General features: G+C 32.0%; 2 protein-coding genes across 8 annotated transcripts; one reads left to right on the top strand and one right to left on the bottom strand.

The window, feature by feature from the left end:
• Nucleotides 1-1,521: 1,521 nt before the first annotated feature.
• Nucleotides 1,522-5,378, bottom strand: LOC129290193 (ubiquitin-conjugating enzyme E2-17 kDa-like). 3 transcript variants are annotated; one of them, XM_054926902.1, is made up of 6 exons: nt 5,156-5,378; nt 4,798-4,901; nt 4,301-4,379; nt 3,229-3,356; nt 3,019-3,123; nt 1,522-1,948 (listed from the first exon to the last, which is right to left on the bottom strand). In XM_054926902.1, the coding sequence occupies exons 4-6, from the start codon at nt 3,337-3,339 to the stop codon at nt 1,805-1,807; spliced, it is 360 nt and encodes a 119-aa protein (XP_054782877.1). In that variant the 5' UTR covers nt 3,340-3,356; nt 4,301-4,379; nt 4,798-4,901; nt 5,156-5,378; the 3' UTR covers nt 1,522-1,804. The 3 variants fall into 3 exon arrangements, with proteins under 3 accessions (XP_054782877.1, XP_054782876.1, XP_054782878.1); XM_054926901.1 differs by lacking the exon at nt 4,301-4,379 and having other exon boundaries at nt 5,156-5,361; XM_054926903.1 differs by lacking the exons at nt 4,301-4,379; nt 5,156-5,378 and adding an exon at nt 4,452-4,520.
• Nucleotides 5,379-10,245: 4,867 nt separating this feature from the next.
• Nucleotides 10,246-18,803, top strand: LOC129291417 (4-hydroxybenzoate polyprenyltransferase, mitochondrial-like). 5 transcript variants are annotated; one of them, XM_054928743.1, is made up of 6 exons: nt 10,246-10,713; nt 12,911-13,539; nt 14,001-14,136; nt 14,743-14,864; nt 18,204-18,273; nt 18,370-18,803. In XM_054928743.1, exons 2-6 carry the CDS (start codon nt 13,091-13,093, stop codon nt 18,565-18,567), a joined length of 975 nt encoding a protein of 324 aa, XP_054784718.1. In that variant the 5' UTR covers nt 10,246-10,713; nt 12,911-13,090; the 3' UTR covers nt 18,568-18,803. The 5 variants fall into 5 exon arrangements, with proteins under 5 accessions (XP_054784718.1, XP_054784722.1, XP_054784721.1 ...); XM_054928746.1 differs by lacking the exon at nt 10,246-10,713 and adding an exon at nt 11,953-12,249; XM_054928745.1 differs by lacking the exon at nt 10,246-10,713 and adding an exon at nt 11,953-12,314.
• Nucleotides 18,804-19,649: the final 846 nt, after the last annotated feature.

The following is a 19,649-nucleotide window of genomic DNA, read 5'->3' as shown; positions in this document are numbered from 1 at the left end:
ATATACCACTTTCTTTGCATCTTATTTTATGTTTGGTTCGTTGGAAATGGAAGGAAAGGGAAAAGATTTTAACAAGTTTGATTTTTTCCAAATAAAAAAAAAAGCCAAGTAGGGTTATCAAATTTTAATAAAAAAATATGTAAGAAATGAAAAAGGGTTTGCTTTAATATATATATATATATAAGAAAACATTTAATTTAAAAAGAAATTTTATTTTATTTTTAAAAATTTGTTAAAATTAGTAAAGCGCAATGAATTTCAGTGCTTTGAATTTTTTATTTCCATCCTCATCTTTTTTCACATTTTCGAAAAAGTTAAAACATTACTAATCTTGACAATTGAAATTAATTTTTTTATTCGGCCAAAAAAAAAACAAAATTAATTTTTTAATATTATATTGAAAAAATTTTTTATTGCTCATAAATATTCTCCTATTAAAAATAATCTTGTTCATGGTATGGTAGGCATTAAATGTAAACACCTCTCCTAACAAAGATTCGAACCTTAGATCACCAAGTGCTATGAGAGATTAGATTTTGTGTAATTTTAAAATTAGTTTTAATGCTAGCATGGCTATTAGATTTTGAAATAAAAACTTATACAATTCTATTTAGAGTTAATATGAGATTTAAACCTTGAACTATAGATTCAGATGTAATTTGAACCCTAAACCTTTAAAAAATATATTCTAAAACCTAAATAATTAAAGTTGAAATAATTTCACCCTCACCATTAAATTTGAATAAACGTTCATCAACTTTTTAAAATTTAGAGGGTAATGTGCGATTTCTCTCAAATGAATGTAGGAGAGAGAAGGACAATGAAATTTGATTAAAATCACACATTGGATGCCATTTTTTAAAACAATTGACAAACATTGATTTCAATTTAATAGCGAAGGTAAAATTACCTCAAATTTAATTATTTAAAATTTAAAATATATTTTTTAAAAGTTTAGGATTTAAATCACTCTTGAACCTATAATTTAAAATTTAAATTACATATTAATCTTTCTATTTATGCACATAGCATGGAGAATTATAAAAAAAAAACAGTAATTCATGCGCTTGTGTAATTGCTAATACAATTCTACGCTGCACATCGTGAACATCATTACTTTTTATGAAACTATCAAGTCAATATATTAATTTTGGGGTACAATTACGTATAGGCCCCAAATTAAAAAAAAACTAATTACTTGCCAATCCTATTCACTTGTAAATATTGAAATTTAACATGTAAATATAAAAGTTTAAATTATAAAGGAACTAAAAAATAATTAATTTTTATTTGAAACTTGATTGTAATTTTCCCTACTTTTTGACGTTCAAATGCATCGCTGGGCGTAAAATCCAATCGTTTACAAGTCATATTATTTGAGACCTTAGGAGACCACATTAGTTGAATTTTCAGCACAAACCCTTGCTTCTAAAGAATATTTTATTATCACTCTCATCTAGTTTAGAGAAATCATTCAAAATCATAAAGTGTTAACCATAATCAGAGACTAGAGATATTCCATGAGCAACAAGGTTTAATAGCATATCACTATTTCTACATGGATTCATTCAACGAAAGACAAGACAAGCATGACACAAATAACATCCCGTTCGAGCCATTGTATCATACATAGCATGACAGAAGTTAAACAAAAGTTTCTTGTCAAGATCAAGACACCACCATCATCCCCTCCACCTTAAAACAAGAAACATGTCCTCCCAGATAACTGGAAAAGACGAAAACACAAGCCCACAAGTGTTTTTCCGTACATGCCATCCAATGTACAAGCTCTTAATACTACAAATCAGCCCATGGCATACTTCTGAGTCCAGCTGCGAGCAGTGGCTTCGTACTTGGTCCGGTCAGTTTTGTAAATGTGAGCAATCTCTGGCACAAGAGGATCGTCAGGATTTGGATCTGTCAACAGTGAGCAGATCGACAGCAGCACCTGAAATCTCAACATCATCACATTACTGATGGTTAAATCAAAAAAACTGATCCAAAACAGGTTCAAACTCAACAAGAGAAAGTCAACCTGTGTCCTGTGAGCAATTGAGCACAAGTTCTAAAAGTCGCAGATTACTTAACAAAACAAGGGCTAATATAACAGTTTGTTAATAAACAGATGAGTAAATAATATTCTTCAAGAATCCAGACTAGACTTCCCAATCAAGTAAACATGCCAAACCAGAATCCAAATTATGGCAACAGTTTCTACTAAAAATATCGCACACAGCAATCAAACCAACAAAGCTGCTCTAGTAGATACATGGTGACAGCTAAAAATCACTTATGGTTTCTGGAAAACTACAATTAGACAATATCAAACCATTAATTTTCAAGTTTTCTCCAGTTATAGGTCACTTTTAGAAGGTAAGCAGTATGAATAAGTCATTTCAAGGAGAGCAAAAGCCAAAAGGTGACCTTCTAAGAAATCTGAGAATTTTCAATACACTCTGATAGAGACTTGATAGTGTAGGATACCCACCTATCACACTCCAGCCACCCCACCACGCTAATAATAGAAACCTAAAGCCCTATTTGGTTAGCACTAAGAAAAAGGATTTATTTTCGATTGCATGAAAATCAAGATATGAAATATCGTATGTCCCTGAAATTATTACTTAATAACAATTATTTCTTTTTATTATTAAATTTTATCTTGAGCCACAAATGACATTTCAACTTAAAAAAGTTACTTTTTTTCTTTCCATTCCTTTTTCTATGCCATTCCACAGACTAAACGAGGCCTAACAATCTAAGGTAAGCAAAAGTATTTTTTGCTAACACAAATTTAATCCCTTTGTATCATAGATTTGTCAGTTTTGCCATCAAAGGATGCTTGTACAAATATAGCAGGGCGAGATTAGCAATATTACACTGATGACTTTTCTGCCTTTAGATAATTAAGTAACAGTGATAACTTGTTGAAACTCTTTTATGACACATGTTATGGCGTCAGTGAAATCACATATTTCATATCCAAGGATAGTATATTCAATGGAAGGAAAGGCAAACCTTGGAGATAGTAAGGGCAGGGCTCCATTGTTCCTTCAGGATGTCGAGACAAATACTACCATTGCTATTAATATTCGGATGGAAGACCTTAGTCCTAAATGCAACCTGGTCGAGTAAGGTCATGAGATCTCAAGAACATTTAAAAAATTGAATACACTGCTGCACAGACATTATGCCATGATGTCATAATGCCAACAAATTATAATTTACCTTAGGGGGCTTGAAAGGATAATCTGGAGGAAAATGGATCGTAACTAGAAATACACCTCCAGCATAAGGGCTATCAGTAGGGCCCATAATGGTTGCTTGCCAATGAAACATATCTTCAGCAACTGGACCTGTTTCAAATAGAGTATTGAGAAAAATGACTTTGAAATTCAACATGAACATGCTCATAACTGCAAAAAACATCAATATAATACCTGTATTGTCTAAGAAACATAATTTTTCATGAATTATTTTCAATTTCATTTTCATTAGCAAGGACTTTGGACAGACAAGGAGTAGAGTCTCCTCTAAGTTTTAGCCCTTTCATGCCAGATTACATATAATTATCTCAAGCAGTGACACACCTTATTTTTACAACCTCCAATAGAAACTTAACAGTCATCAATAAGATTAACATCAAAATGAGAAGACAACCAGTTCAACTGAGGCTAATGCACACCAACTCTTGAAGTTGCTGCCACCAGTTAAGTTACTTAGCAAAGAAAATTCACCAGATTAAGGTTTAAACTTCCTTTATTCCCCCAACACAGATAGCAAACTCGAACAAATTCAAATCTGCAGTTTAATTCAATAATCCATCTGTCAAATATCTTTGACCAAACATCTTCAGTGGTTTATACCGGGAATTTAGGGTTTCCCAAAGATGAGCTATGAGCATTGATTTGGCAGACCATAAAAAACCTGATCCAGATAAAATATCTTGAATCTCCCTCTACTCTCAATATCAAGTATGTCAGCCTTTCACGATAACATTCAATTTAACTTTAAAACTGGGGATCTGATACGATTAGCACCCACAAAAGAGGTGGGATATGCCAACGGTACAAATACATTCGCTATGTAATCAAGCTTTTTAGTTTAAGCAGAACCTAATTGTAAAAGCATGTATAAGATCTAATTGTAGGCAGCCAAAATCAAATCTGCAGTATAAATATTGACCTACACTGATATATCCATCATCTTCAAATACAGTATCTTGCAACGAGCTATGCATATATTGAGGCTAGGAAGTGATATAATGTAAGGCTATAACTAGTAGTGAACAGCTGAAAACCTGAAGATCAGAAGCTGATCTTTTATATAAAACAATCTTTACCGGTAACCAGAACTAGACATACACCCTGTGCTGACAACTGAGGGATGTCATGAACAAAAAAACACGTGAGTGACACATAAGAACTATTCATTACACAGAAAGTAAATACCTTCCCTATAATTTGAATCACAAAATGGCAGAGTTCGAATTTGCAAACCAATAAGCAAATTATGTCAACCTGAAATTGAAACTGCAGACTATAATTCTTCACAACACAAATATCTTATGCCATTAGTTCCATATTTAAGTAGAATAAATATAATCAAATGCGTGTTATGTACAAGTCTACAAGTCTAAGCATTATAGGTTCACTAAATCGAGGACAATTAGTTGAAATGCGTGATCAGAAAGACCTAAAAACCAGCCGTCTTAGAATGTAGAACCCATCTAAAGAAGATGCGTAAACAAATGGAAGTGTAAAATAAATAATCACGCAAAAGTCACAATGTTGGAACCTGCGCTGCATGAAGTTGGTGGATCTTTCTGCAAGTCCTTAAGCTCCTTCAAGATGCGCTTTGAAGCCATGTCACTTCCTCCAACCGATGGACTGAATCAGAACCTACAGGGCAAAAAAGTTATCCATATTACAACTAAACATCCATTCATCGCAACAAGCAAAATACAATATATTTTTTCACAATATGTGAAGCGATCGTGCAAAAGAGAAGCAAGCAACAACCTCTAAAACTATAGATCGCAAAAAAAAAAAAAACATGGGTAAACAAATAGGAGAGAAGGTTTCAGAGGGTACAAGTATTCTCATCAGGGGGTGAAAGGAAGCGGGGAAAAAACAAGAAGAGGAAAGAGTAATACCTGAAAAAGAGCAAATTGAGAGGCGAAGCTTGAAGAAACGGCTTCGAGGAGCGAGGGATTCACAAGTCCTACAGCCGCCCAGGCTCCTGAAACCCACAGGTTTCTCTCACCTCTCAAGACCCCCTGCGAGATTGCTGATACCAAAGCTTTTGCTTACAGACGAAGCCCTTTTCGACTTTAGCATGGAAAAGTCAAAGACACCCTTATCCATTTCATTCTTTATTATTCCACCGCTTGTCCCATCGTCGCTGTGCCCACTCAATCTTTTTAACTTGTCTAAAATCCTGGTGTGATTTTTACTTGCTCACCTTCGAAGAATGTCAATGGGAGCCATGGCAATAAGGCGATGATATTTTGGGCTGTGAGTTCTCTGGAGTGTAGTGAAAATATGTAACGAGATATCCTGCCATATTTTCTTACACATGCTGAAATCTCAGGACTACTCGGTGCTCGTCTATGTTTGGCTTTAACGATAGTAGAGCTAAATTGATTGGCTAATTAAGGATTCACCTAGATTTTCCTTTAAAAAAAAGTGATTATAAAAAAAATTAATTAATATAATTGATTGTATTATACAGTATATAATTTATTTAAAAAATTGATTGATAAGATTGATTTTAATCGAAATTGAAAAGTAAAATTGCAAATCATATACTCTCTTCATTTAAAAATATAAAATATTTTTTAAAGAGTTGAATGTTAAAAAATGTAAAGTATTTTTACTCTTTTGAGATGTAATCATTACCTTTTTTCAAAAGTTTTCCTATTGATAATGACTTTATATTTATTGTAGAGTGTTTAATAAAGATAAATATAAAAAGATAGGGTTAGTTGAAAAGTAAGTAACTACTTTATTGTGAGTGAGATTCGATTAAAAATGTCTTATATTTTTAAACGAAAGAAGTACAATTATGGGTTTATGAAAATATATCCAAACATTTAAGTTGCATCTTAAAATTAATTATAAATTTAAAATTATATTTTATTTAAAATATCCAAATACTCGTTATATATGTCAAAATTAATTATGAATTCAAAATCTTGATTTTCTTTTTTAAAAATCATCCAAACACTTTTATATATATATCAAAATCAATTATGTATTCAAAACTAAATTTATCTTGTAAATTACTATTATTTACTTTTCAACTCAGCTTTTGGCATATATAGAAGTGTTTAAATATTTTTAAAAAAATTATAATTTTAAATTTATAATTAAATTCATCTTATATAATGAGTATTTAGATCTTTTTAAGAAATATATAGTTTTGAATTCATATTGTAATTTTGGGCTTTAGAATTGATTAATTTGGCTATCCAAAAATGCATTAAAGCTAGCTTGCACAAGGAGATTATTACGAGTGTCAACGAGAAGGACAACTCTATTGCTTCTATGCTTAACTGGCATGTGCTACTGTAGTGTAAAGTGGCGGGAATAGGTTGGATTCAGCCATTCAGCTCGAAAAAATTTGCAAGTATATGCATTATAACTTTTGAAAATATGCACTCATAACCCTTATAATTTTAAACCCAATAAACTTAAAACATATTTAAGTTTAAAAAAAATTAAGCATTTTGATATTTCATTTAAGTTTAATATATTTTAAGCTCTTAATATATTAAATTTAAATTTATATTATTATATTTTTGATTGTATAAATTTATATTATTTTAATCTTAATTTTTAAGAAAAACATACATTTTGATCCCTGCACTTTGTTAGTATTTTCTTATAAATTGTTGTACTTTTTTTTGGTATTCTGAGTCACTACACTTTCATTTGTTGGTGTTTTACATCCATTCAATGTCCCTTCACTTTGTTCATTTAAGGATCTAAAACATCAAAAAATAAAAGTGTAAGGATTCAGAATATTGAAAAAAGGTGTAAAGATCTATAGCAAAATACGAGCAAAGTACAAGGATCAAAATGTATGTTTTCTCTAATTTTTATTATTTTATATCTTATGCCCCACTGATTAGGGTCCTACGTCCACCATAACTATAACCATTAACGATGACAGTGCAGATTGTTTGAAGTTATATAGCACTCCATTGGCCATCTCTGGCATTAATAGAGTGGAAATCTGGAAGCAATTAATCTTATGCTTAGAGGATGCAATTCATCTCATCTTTTCCACGACCCTCTGCTTAATTTGGGTTATCTCATAAGTAATGATCGGAACATCTTTAAATTTGTATTTAAGGATGCTGCAGGACTTGTTTCTAATCTCATTGCAATAGATTATAATTTTATTGACGATTTTTGTATGGGAGAAGGCAAGTGATAAATACTTTGTATGGTGTTCTTGTAAACTCTCTTATTTATTCATTCCTGAATAGAAGTTTTCATTTTCCATTCAACAAAAAAATGTTTCATCAAATGTCAAAAATAGTCTTTACATGAATAATGTGTGAATGTGACATCTGACAACCAAATATTGACTTGTTGAAATTTGAACACATGTTTATTAATTGGAGAATTGTTTTGCATGTCAATTTTTTTAAAAGTTAACTTGGAATTATATGAGTAAATGCAACATGTGACAACAAAAATATTAACTTGCAAAATTTTAAATACACTGTTGCCAATTACATAACTTTTACTTGTTTTTTTTAGGGGAAAGGGTCAAATTCACTCGTAAAAAATCTAACTAAAATCTAACTACATGAAATTAACAATAAAAGCCGACACAATTAATAAGAATCTAGCTAATAACCTATAAGTTTATAGATTCAAATTTCACTACTAATTTAAAGATCTTGTTAGCAAGTGATAAATTAGCATCTCTACACTTTTTTGACTCTAGAGAGTAGAGACATTCTTTTACTTTGGTGCGTTTTGACACACAGCACATCTATGTTTTTTTTTCTTTTTAAAAAGGTGGTGGAGTTGTTGTTGGCACAAATAAAATCATAATTTGAATTGTACCTAAAGACACTGTCCTTAAAAGCTACTTCCTCCAAATTATAATATAAAACATATTCTAAAAACCTACACAATCCAAAATATAAAGCATTAAAAAACTTTTATATATGTTCTTTTTACAATTGTACTTCTATTTCATTTATTACTTAAAAATAATAATAGAATTTTAATTACTATTATCAAGATTCTTATGTGGAATATTGAATGATGATATAAATGAAAAGATATATATATTTTTAAGAACTTAAGGTTTTAACTAGTATTGTTTATAAATTATGAATTAATTAATTATGACTTATATTATAGTTCGAGGGGAGTATTCTTCCAAATTAGGTTGTTCATACAACACTCCCTCGGGAGTAAACAAACTTTTCCTATAAAATGTACAGGAACACAAAACAATGAAAATTCATAGAATAAACTTAAGCAATAGCATAAATGAAGCAATATGATAGAAAATGAGAAAGAGCTTAAAAGCACAAAGGCTGGTTTACAACCTACCACAAGCACTATCTTTTATAAAATGAACAAGAACATAGAATAATAAAAATTCACAGAATAAACTCAAACAACAACACATATATATGATTAAAAAAAGAGAAAGCCCGAAAGCTTAAGGGCCGATTTACAACCTACAATAAGCACTGTCTTTTATAGGCAAAAATCTCAAAACATTATAAAATAAGACTGCTTTAATCACAATTAAAAAATAATTTTAAATAATATTATTATTTAAATTATATGTTATAGATAGATTTAAATAATAATTAATATTACTAATTTATAAGGTTTTTTAATATTCATGAATATTTTATAATATTCAACAATTATTTGAAAAAAAAATCTTATTCTTTTACTTCTCAAAAAGTGTTCAGGTGATAAATACATTATTAAATTTTACAACTTTTTAACATTTACCAATCATTTGCATTAAAAAATGAAGATTTTTTTTCCAGCTTACAATTTCATTAACAGCTAATATATGAAAAATTAAAATGTCAGTGTAACAAATTCACAGCTATTTAAGATTTACAATTAAAATTATTTTATTAAACATTTGGAGACTAGATTTGGAAATTTGAATTGATATTCCTTCTGAAAAAAAATAGAAAATTTCATTAGATCCGGAACTTAACAATATTTGGCCATATAAATGAAAAGTAATTGCATAGGCCAGGAGCATTACCTTATTCATATTCATCAATTTAATCAAATAAAATTTTAAATGTCATTATGTTTAATGACTTTTTTTAAGATAAAATATTTATTTAATTTCTTACCATTATCAAGAGGAGAAAGAAAATATGAGAAATTAAAACAATTTAAAATGACATAAATGAAAAAAAAATTTGATGTGATATATTTTTATTAAATAATATACAAATGACATGATATATTATATTAACGTACAAATTTCTTGTGAAAACTATGTCAAACACCCATTTGGTTTGAACAAAGAAAACCTGACTTGGACAATTAAAGGGGAGGGAAGGAAAATTCCTCCAAGCCTTCAGCTCCAATTCAAATTGAGGAAAATTGAAGAAATTGCGTTCGGTGCTCATTGAGATTAGAAGTAATTCTAACCCTCTATTTCAATCTTATTTAATCTCTATCATTTATTTAAATTAATTTTTTTAAATATTTTTAATATTATATTTATGAATATAAAAAATATAAAAAATTTAAATTTTTAATATATTCATTCATTATCAATCTGGCCAATATATATTTAATCTAACAATTTAATTTAATATTAAAAAATTATAATCTTATAATTTGACTATATAAATAGACTCTGTACAGTTTATATATAATTTAAACGATCTAATTTCATATTAAAAAATTTATAAATTTTGTGAATTAATTATTTAAATGCATTTTAAATAGTCCATATTTAACATTAATTTTTTTATATTTTTATTTTAATAAATATAATATTAAAAATATTTAAAAATTAATTTAAATGAATGATAAGGATTAAATAAGGCTGAAATAAAAGTTCAGATTGCTCTGACCTTAATGAGCACCAAATGCAGACGCAAACTTGAAAGGAAGGGATATATTATTGTGATTTTGTGACTAATATGCCCATATGCTATATTTTGATAATCCAAAAGTGCCCACTGTCATGAAAACCCAAATCCCTTGATTTGTCGTTCGGGAGGCCGCCTCACCTGCCGGCGTCCATCAGCCAGTGCCAGACGTCGTAATCTTCGCTGTCACTGTTTCGTCACCATTGCCTTCCTCTACTTCTCCACCGCTGGTCGAACTGTTGCCTTCTTGCCCTTGCTTCTCCATCACCTACATCTTTTGTAATTTACCTAATCTGCAATGTGTAATATTTAAAAAATATTTTTTAATATATTATATAGAGATATATTTTAAATCTTATATACTTTTATTTTTCATACTTTTTTATATTAATATTAATAAAATTAGAAAAAATGATGTACATAGAACTGGAGGGGAAGGTGCGGTGAGGCCTTATATGTTCAAGGGCCGGTTTGGTTTGAAGAAAGAAAGTTAAGGGTTGGGGTTTTCTTCCTAGTCGAAGCCCTTCTCTCCGATGGCATGGTGAACCAGAAATCGCGTCGGAGTTTCGCACAAGGAGTTCGTCCGTTTCGGCTGCTAGGTTCGTCGATTTGTGTATTTTATTCCAACATTTCTCGTTAATCTCTGGCTTGTGAATTTTCATCCTTGGCTTAACTTAGATTACCCTGACTTTTTTAACATAAAATAGCCATGTGATTATTTATTTATTCATGAACATATTGCCTCGTCGAATTTTCTGTCGTCAACAGCATCTTTCAACCTCTTCGGTCTTCGTCGTGTTCTCCTCTGCATTCGAGTCTTCCAGGGCATGTGGAAGATCGAAGGAGGTGAAGCTGTCTTTTCCCGTTATTAAAATTTAAAAAACATTGAAAGGGAGGATGACATTTAATAACCCTTAAAATATATTAATATTCATAATTAAAAATCTTAAAATTTTAAAATTTTCAAAAATTTTGTCATTCTCTCAGTTCAAAATTTTAGGTGCTCACTTATATATTTTTATTACTTATATTTAACATTTTTATTATATAATTTTATTAATTTTATCAATCATCTTAAATATTTTTAATAGTTATTTTCTATATTTTTAATATTAAAAAATACTTATAATTAATACTTTCCAGCAGGATGACAGTTAAATCTAGAAAAAAAAAAAAAATAATTAGGTCCCAATAATTTCTTTAAAAGATTAGTTTTAGATGTTAATTCAAACATTTATAAATTTAAAAGTTCTAAATCAACCTCTCTTCTTGAGCCATAAATCTTATTATTTTCAAAATAATTGGAGTTATATTTATTTTTCCGTTTCAATTAACAAATATGATGTTTAAATTTTAAATATAATAATTTATTTGTAATTTAATTTTTTATTTATAATTGTTTAAACTAATATTTATAGTTTCTTTTATAAAGAATTTTGTTACAGATTTATCTGTTGTTAAATCATCCTTTTGAATTTTATTGTCATTCTCCAGTACTTTTTGGCAGTAAAATTTTAAAAAAAAAAGTATTGAAACATATTACTAAAAAATTGAATGTTAAAAATGAAAAAATATATATATCTAGAATATAAAAAATGAATATGGAAAAAACATGATGAAAAAAGTTTTAATGTCAACTTATCGTGGGTTTTTTTTTAATTTATAATTTTAAGGTTTTTTTACCATTAATTTTAAGGTTGTAAAATATAATCAATGCTGTCTTTTTTCCAAAATTAAAACTTCAGCAAAATTTTTTTCTTAAAAAAATTTTCAGCTTAAATGACGTGGCTGTTTTAAGATAACTTTTTCCTCGAAGTATTGAGAGTCAACACTTACGTCCTCATCCTCACTTCTGACACTCTAGCAGTCGTATGGATTCTTGGACTCCAGCTTAATGAGCGAAGCCTAGAGCTTCTCGTGTTCTTGTTCTCTCATGTCACGACCTCATCAGCCCATTTTTGACGAGCTATAACATTCTCTTCGGCGGCGTCGCTGACGAGTCGAATATGCTTTTAGCTCGATTGGTACCTCCCCATGATTTTTCCCCCCATTTTAAACCTGGGCTGTAAATTGCCTGTTGTAGGGGTTGTCTTCACCGCCTCTTCATGCCCAGCTGAGATTATTTGCTTGGCATGGTACGCAGAATTTGCTCATGTAATGATGAAATATGTATGAGCGGGCGGAAGCAAGCTTATTAATGGTTAGCATCAACAAGTTTCCTTGTTGAAATTGAAATCGTGTAAGCGATGAGGGTTCAGCTCTGAGCTAGAAAATTCTTCTTCTTGGTGTAAATTTTATCATACGGGTTAGAGATTTTGTGATGAAAGCAGGTTCTTGCAGCTGTGTTTTGTGGATTGAGTTGAGACGGGAATGAGAGATTTTTAAGATCATTTTATCACACAAAATGAAGTAACAGTGTCGAGTGGTGGTTACTAGTTAGATTACTGACGTGTGAAAAAGGATAATGTAGATTTGGAAAGACATTACGTGATATTTTGTGTGCAGTTGCTTGGTGCAGACCATGATGATCCGAAGAAGCTTTGCTCTTTTTATCCTAAATTTTAGGCTATCATAATCCACTATCTCATTAATCCTTCTATGGACTTTCATTGAGTGCTGCAAAGGGATTGGTTTTCTAAGGTTATTGAGGAATGTCAATTAAATGACTTAATATTAAAAAAATGAGAAAATTAATTCTGGTAGTGGATTGCTAAATTGTATGTTCCATATTTTCAAGATTTCTGCTTGAAAATATCATTCACAATTTATATGGTGACCAAATTTTTAAATTTACAGTGTTCTCATGGAAGGCTCCTCATCAGAAGAGAGTTACTAGAGGGGTTGACATATGTGGACTTTTGCACCCATTGCGGTTGATTTATCAGAATGATTCCCTTTGATATGGGCTCCTTGAGATAGTTTGCTCTGGAGCTAGTAGCAGCAAGGCAAATCCAAATTGTTGCTTGCAAACGAATAATGGCTTCTGTTTTGGTCTCTCGTTTTTCACGTAGATCTATTAAATCTTGTCTCCCTTCTTCTGGCCCTTCAGTGTCTCTGTGCCGCTCTATATTTGATCCTTCAGTCCCCATTCAATCATCTGTTTATCTAATTCCTTCTCTGAATCCTTGCCTTTCAAATCTTCCATTCAGGCAATCCCTCCCTCAGATTTTTCATTTTGAATTCTGTAAAAGTATTAGATTTCACCCAGATTTCCATTCTGTTGCACACATTTCTACGTCTTCTGGTGTTGGAGGGGATTCTAAGGAACGCAAGAGTTTAAGTGGTAATGAAAGTGACGTGAGATTTCCAGCAGCCAACCTCTCTTGGATTGATTTATACCTTCCGAGGCGGGTTCAGCCCTATGCTCGACTTGCTCGGCTTGACAAGCCAATTGGAACATGGTTGCTTTTATGGCCTTGTATGTGGTAAGAATATTTATTTTGATTTTTTTTTTTTTTGCCTTTTTCCTTCACAAAGGGATTCTTTGTTGTTGAGGAAGCATGGGGATTCTTCTCAAAGAGTTTTGATGGCCAACTTGACAACTAAGTTAATACATGCACGCAGAGTTGCACACGTTTGTGTATAGGGCATTGTTACCTACTTGCAAACTTGAATGCTTATTTATGAGTTGTAAATCTTATCAAACTGTAAATTCAGTTGCAACTGAAAAATAACTTGATAGATATATCATATGATTTGACAAAATACTCCAGGTATAATTTGCTAAGTTGATGATTTTTTTTTTTTTTGTAAGTTTTAACCATGTATTTATTTACAGAATTTTCTTTGGTAATTATTACCTTGTTTACTTTCCTATTTGAAGTTCCTTTTTCTTACCTCATTATTTCTACAAGTTTTTTCTGATTTTATATGCCCTATGTTGCAGGTCAATTACCTTGGCAGCAACTCCAGGGCATCTTCCTGATTTTAAAATGTTGGCACTGTTTGGATGTGGTGCATTGCTTTTAAGGGGTGCTGGTTGTACTATTAATGATCTTCTTGATCGGGATATTGATACAAAGGTAGTTTAGTTGCTTTCACTGTTGAATTTTCATCCTTGGTTTTACTTCTAGTGGGAGGTAGTGATCTTGTGCTTTAAATTATTACACCTGAAGTATACCAATTTATCTAAGCATGCACCTGCTCGTCTTTTTCAGAATTATCCTGTAAAAATGTTAGCCCTTAGATGGGTTTGATAAACATTTCAGTAACTAACAAAATTATTCCATTTGCAAACCATCTACAATCACTCTTTGGATTTAAATTTGGCCACACTCATTTACAATCTTATACTTGCAATCATTTCACTCGGGTCATAACAGCTAGAGAGAAGTATTCTGTGACCCAACTCCTTCAAAATACAAAAATAGCATTCCGTTGCGGCTCTTGAGCATTCTGTGGCTTAATCATCATATATTACCATGCTCACGCATAAGCAACTAAAATGATGCAAGTAAATGAGAGAACATGATGGATTAAGAATTTGTATTTGCCAGTTACTGATTGCCTCCCAAACCTTAGTATGATGCTGGGGATTGTTGTTGCCTACTTCATTTTTCATGTCGTTATTCAATTGATGATTTTCCTTTGAAGTTCTGAATTAATGGTTATGTAAACATATAATGCAGGTAGAGCGTACAAAGGTCAGACCAGTTGCAAGTGGTCTTTTGACACCATTTCAAGGACTCTGTTTTCTTGGTTTTCAATTGCTTTTGGGTCTTGGGATTCTTCTACAACTAAATAATTATAGGTTGGTGCTAATTATGAGTAGCATATTCTCTGCTTAGGGCCAGGGCCCATCCTTGTTATATCAGGGTGCCAGGCCCTTAATTTTGTTACAATCGGACTATTGGCAGGAAGACTGCATCACACAGGAACCATGATCTGGATTGCATGTCCTAAATTGGGAAACTAATGCTATCCATTCTTGTCACTCTATAAAACATTCTTCTGTAGAATCCTTTCTGTGTTTTCAGCAACTCTGTTCCTGTATTCTGCTTGCATCATTTGGTTGAACTGTTGAGGCCCTCTGCGTTTATAGGAAACAAGTTGTTTTAAATTTGTTTTTCGAGTCTTTTTTACAGCCTTTGTTCTTATTTATCTGAAAAAATGATGTCTATGAAATTTTACTCTCTGTTTCGTTCAGGCAAGATTTAAAAATATAGAAACTGACTTGAGTGGTTTCCAGGGGTGCCATCACCGGAAATAGCAAAACACTTAAACTTGCCCCAGACTTAGTAGAGCATCCCCTGCTCTTCCCACATCACAAGCACTCTTGACTCTTTCAGTTAAGTCCACCGCATCTTTTGGACAAATTTTCTTCTTAACTTTTTAAAAAAATTATTTTAAAGTTCTTTTGCATCGTTTGAACTTCTACTGACTTAAAGTGAAGATCCAAAAGTATAAAAATTGACTTGAGTAAGCTTCAGGACAGGAATACCCTGATTGAAAATTGTAAAACCGTTTAATGTTCTACATATCACATATATTGCTAAGTAGCATCCCTTTCCGACCCATCACTTTTTCTGGAAACCTAAAACTTATCTATGTAATTTGTCCTCTTATGTTGTTTCAAATTATTAAGATCCCTGTGAATGGCAGAAAGTATCATTGTTATTCATATTTTTTGGACCAACACCACATGGGAAAACCACTCTTATTCATATTGAATGGATCACAGAACCCATAATGAAACTCCTCTAAACAGTGTTAACTAATAAATAGGCTCTCAAATAAAGGGAATGAGGCTTTTATAGAAGATACTCTAAGTTCACAATATGAAACAACACCACAGTAGTATCCTTATCCTACTAAATGGTGTTGTTATATGGATCATATGATGCCATTATGCTCTATTTGAAACCAACTCTTTTGATAAACTATTAACCAAGAGATCCAATTGATAACTTCCTTAAGTTTCCTTTTTGGTCTCCATTTATCTCTCCATGGAATTTGAGAGAAAATAATATTCTCATTGATTCAATACTGAGTACAAGCTGGCTACATATATACACAAGAGGAAATAAATGCTAATAGTGTTTAATAAAACTTAATAAAGACTATACAATATTTGCAATAAATACCAAATATTCCCACATCTCAAGAGATAAACACTATTTACTCCTCTCCTTCTCCTTCCTGGTGCGTCTTAAGATCTTCTCTACTCATGATCAAATCCTCTTAAATGATTTTCTACCATTTTCTCCTTAATAATTGGCATTCCAACTTGTCCTCTTATACAATCATCACAAATATTATCCTTTCTTTTACGACCATGCATGAATTTCAACATTCTCGTATATGTTATCCCCATTTTATGCTCATGTTTGCCTTTCAATGCCCAACAATGCTGTATAACATAACTAGTCTTACAGTGGTATGATGAAACTTCCCTTTGAGCTTAGTAGGAACCTTGTGATCACAAAGAAGAACTGATGCTTCCTTTATTTTATTGACCTTAATTGCATCCTATGTATAACATTTTCATCAACTTTACTGCCATTTTGTAGAATCAATTCCAATACTTAAACTTTTTGACTTGTGGTATGGCTTGCTCTTCAATCTTCATCTCCACTCATTTCTATCTTGCCTTTTATTAAATTTGCAATACATGTATTATATCTTCTTTTACTTAAGCGAAAACCTTTCAATTCCAAAATTCGCCTCCATAACTCCAATTTAGCATTAATTGCTTCTCTCACCTCTGCAATCAAGACTCTGTCATCTACAGAGAGCATGCACTTTGAGATTTCCTCTTGAATGGGATTAGTTTGAATGTTTAAAACCATGTCAAACAAATAAGAACTTGAGAATGATCCTTGATGCAAACCAATTCCTATAGGGAAGTTCTTTGTCTCACCTCTAGGTTTCTCACCCTAGTTGATGCTCCCTCATACATATGCTTAATAGCTCTGATATAAGCAACACAGACCCTCTTCTTTTCTAGAGCTTTCCAAAGCTTATCTCTTGGCACTTGATCATAAGCTTACGATAGGAAACATGCTAGGAAAAGTGAATGGTAGACCTTGAAGACAGCATGTAAAAGAAAGAAAATGAAGAAGAGGCACAGCTCCTCCCTCAGCCTGCTATTCAAGAGACCAGATTCTTGCCTTGCCACTAAACCTAATACTTTCTTGACTACTCTCAGCTCTCAAACCCCTATAGAGACCCCTCCAACCACAATCCCCCCTCCTCTCCCCTAGCTCTCCCAACTCATGCCCCTTGTGACATGCACAACCCCTAACACTTTTTCTTTCTTCCATCTGGACCCCTTGTCACTGAAAATGCAGCACTGTAAGCCCTATGTGCAATAATTTGTCTTCATTCCCTTCTTATAGGCCTTGAGATTCTCTAGCTCAAAAGTTGTGGGTCCATCAACCCCCTCTACACCTTAGGCCAAAATGAAGTTTTATCCCTCTACGGAAAGGCAATATACAACACAAATCCATCAAAAATGCCCCAAGATCTAAAATTTCTTTATGAGCTCCAATAGGAAAAAAAAAAATCCAGGTGGACTAGCATCCAGTTTTGGGATATCCCCGTACTTCAGCATTGTTGAACATGAATATTACTTTAATTTCTAAGTTCTTGTGTTGTAACCGTGGACTTTCTTCTGCTATCCATGACAGATTTCTTTGCCTAGTGGCCTCTTTATCTTGCAGCAAGTTCTTCTGGACTGTATTCTATTAGGACTGTTACTCTTCGCCAAAGTATACAATTAGCACTGCTTATATTATTCATGAAATCGGAGTAAATTTTGATTCTTAGTTTTATAACAGAATACAATGTTAGGTTGATAGAGGCTGAGTTAGCAAATGAACTATCTAATGTAATCTAATGAAGATGATGATTGTCTGAATAATGGTCTTGATAATTTCACCATTTATATTTAGGAAGAGGTTTGTCAATCTGTCTTTATTGATTCTGGAAAACTTAAAATGATTTTCCGACACCTGATTTGCTAGTAAGATGCATCTTCAATAAATTTTTCTTTCTAATTGTATATTTTGTACATAATTTTAATTAATATTGACTGACATATGATTTTTAGTTAAATTTTAAATAATTGTGGCTTGTGTTCTTTTGGCAGTCGTGTCTTGGGAGCTTCATCTTTGTTGCTTGTCTTCTCCTATCCTCTCATGAAGAGGTTTACATTTTGGGTAACACGGTTTCCTTATTTCTAGTTTTCATTGATAGATCATAATCCAATCTTTGATGAATGATCTCACAGAGCCTTTTATCTCGTGATTTCACAGCCTCAAGCCTTTCTTGGGTTGACCTTTAACTGGGGGGCTCTATTGGGATGGGCTGCAGTTATGGGAAGCCTGAATCCAGCTATTGTGCTTCCACTTTATGCCTCTGGATTTTTCTGGACTCTTGTGTATGATACAATATATGCTCATCAGGTTCAAACAGCTTTGCTTCTTGCGAGATGCCAAGATCCATTTTTCTGATTTTGTGCCTCTCTTTCTTTCTTCTAAATCTCTTCATATTATTTAGTTCCTATTTCCTTTATAGCAAGAGTCAATGCAAAATTCTAGTTATAGGAACATTGATTTGGCAAGGTGTGGTTACCTTTGTTATGCAGTCTTATATATTGTCACTAAACCTTATAAGCTCAAGCTGTTAGGAAAAGACCCAATGTTTGTTTTTGTAAAATTTCCTTACCAAATCTAACCACAAGACCCAAAGCACTAGCTCAGCATACTTTTTTTTTTTTTTTTTTAATTTAAATTATCAGGAAAATGATGATAATTTATGGCAGCTATTTCAATTTCCATGCTCCATGTTACTGTTTTCCTTTATAAACGTTGGAACCAGCTTTCTCACCCGTGCTCATCTTGCTTTTTTCACTTTGTTTTCTTGTTATGGTAAGTCGTGAAAGTTTTATCAAATTGTCAAAACACTAAAGCAGCGATGGAAAAGAGTATTTGATCTTTTCTCTGTTGTTTGACATCTTAAGTTCCAAATTTGGCAATTATGCTTCTATTAACTCTTTAAAGCACATTGTCCTTCTTGGCAACTAAATCCTTTTCACTACTCGCTTTCCTGCTTCCCTATTGTGTTGCCCTATCAAATTCTAGCATGCTAGAGAGAAAGATCCTGGGAATCTGAACTGTTTATGGGGTGAGTTCTATTTTCATGTTTTACCAAACAACAGATTAAGTGTGATTATATGGAAAGAAAGAGGGAGAAAGGGTTGGGCCTAATTCAACCAAAGCAAATGAGACACTAGTCTACTTCAAATAAGGGAAAAAGGAAATATCTGGGAATAATGAACACTGACACATGATGGTTGTGACATGGTGTTCTGGCAGAGGAAGGAGTTCGAGTGGATATTGAGAGACCTTTGAGACCAAAGAATGCTATGCTTATTTTGATCAATGATATCCTGGAGAGAATTTAACCTCTCAAAGCTAGAGTCTGTCTTTATGTTTCTGCATTTTCTTTCTTTGTTGTTGTGTTGAGTTCTGTTTACTTTTGTTCTATTGTTACCCACAATCTTGCCTATTTCCACATATTGGCACGTTTTTTT

This window comes from Prosopis cineraria, unplaced genomic scaffold (assembly GCF_029017545.1).
Source record: "Prosopis cineraria cultivar Desert tree isolate PC_DT_omini unplaced genomic scaffold, ASM2901754v1 PC13, whole genome shotgun sequence".
NCBI classification, from domain to species: Eukaryota; Viridiplantae; Streptophyta; class Magnoliopsida; order Fabales; family Fabaceae; genus Prosopis; species Prosopis cineraria.
Note: the sequence above shows the minus strand (reverse complement) of the source record. Positions and strands in the feature narration are given on the sequence as shown.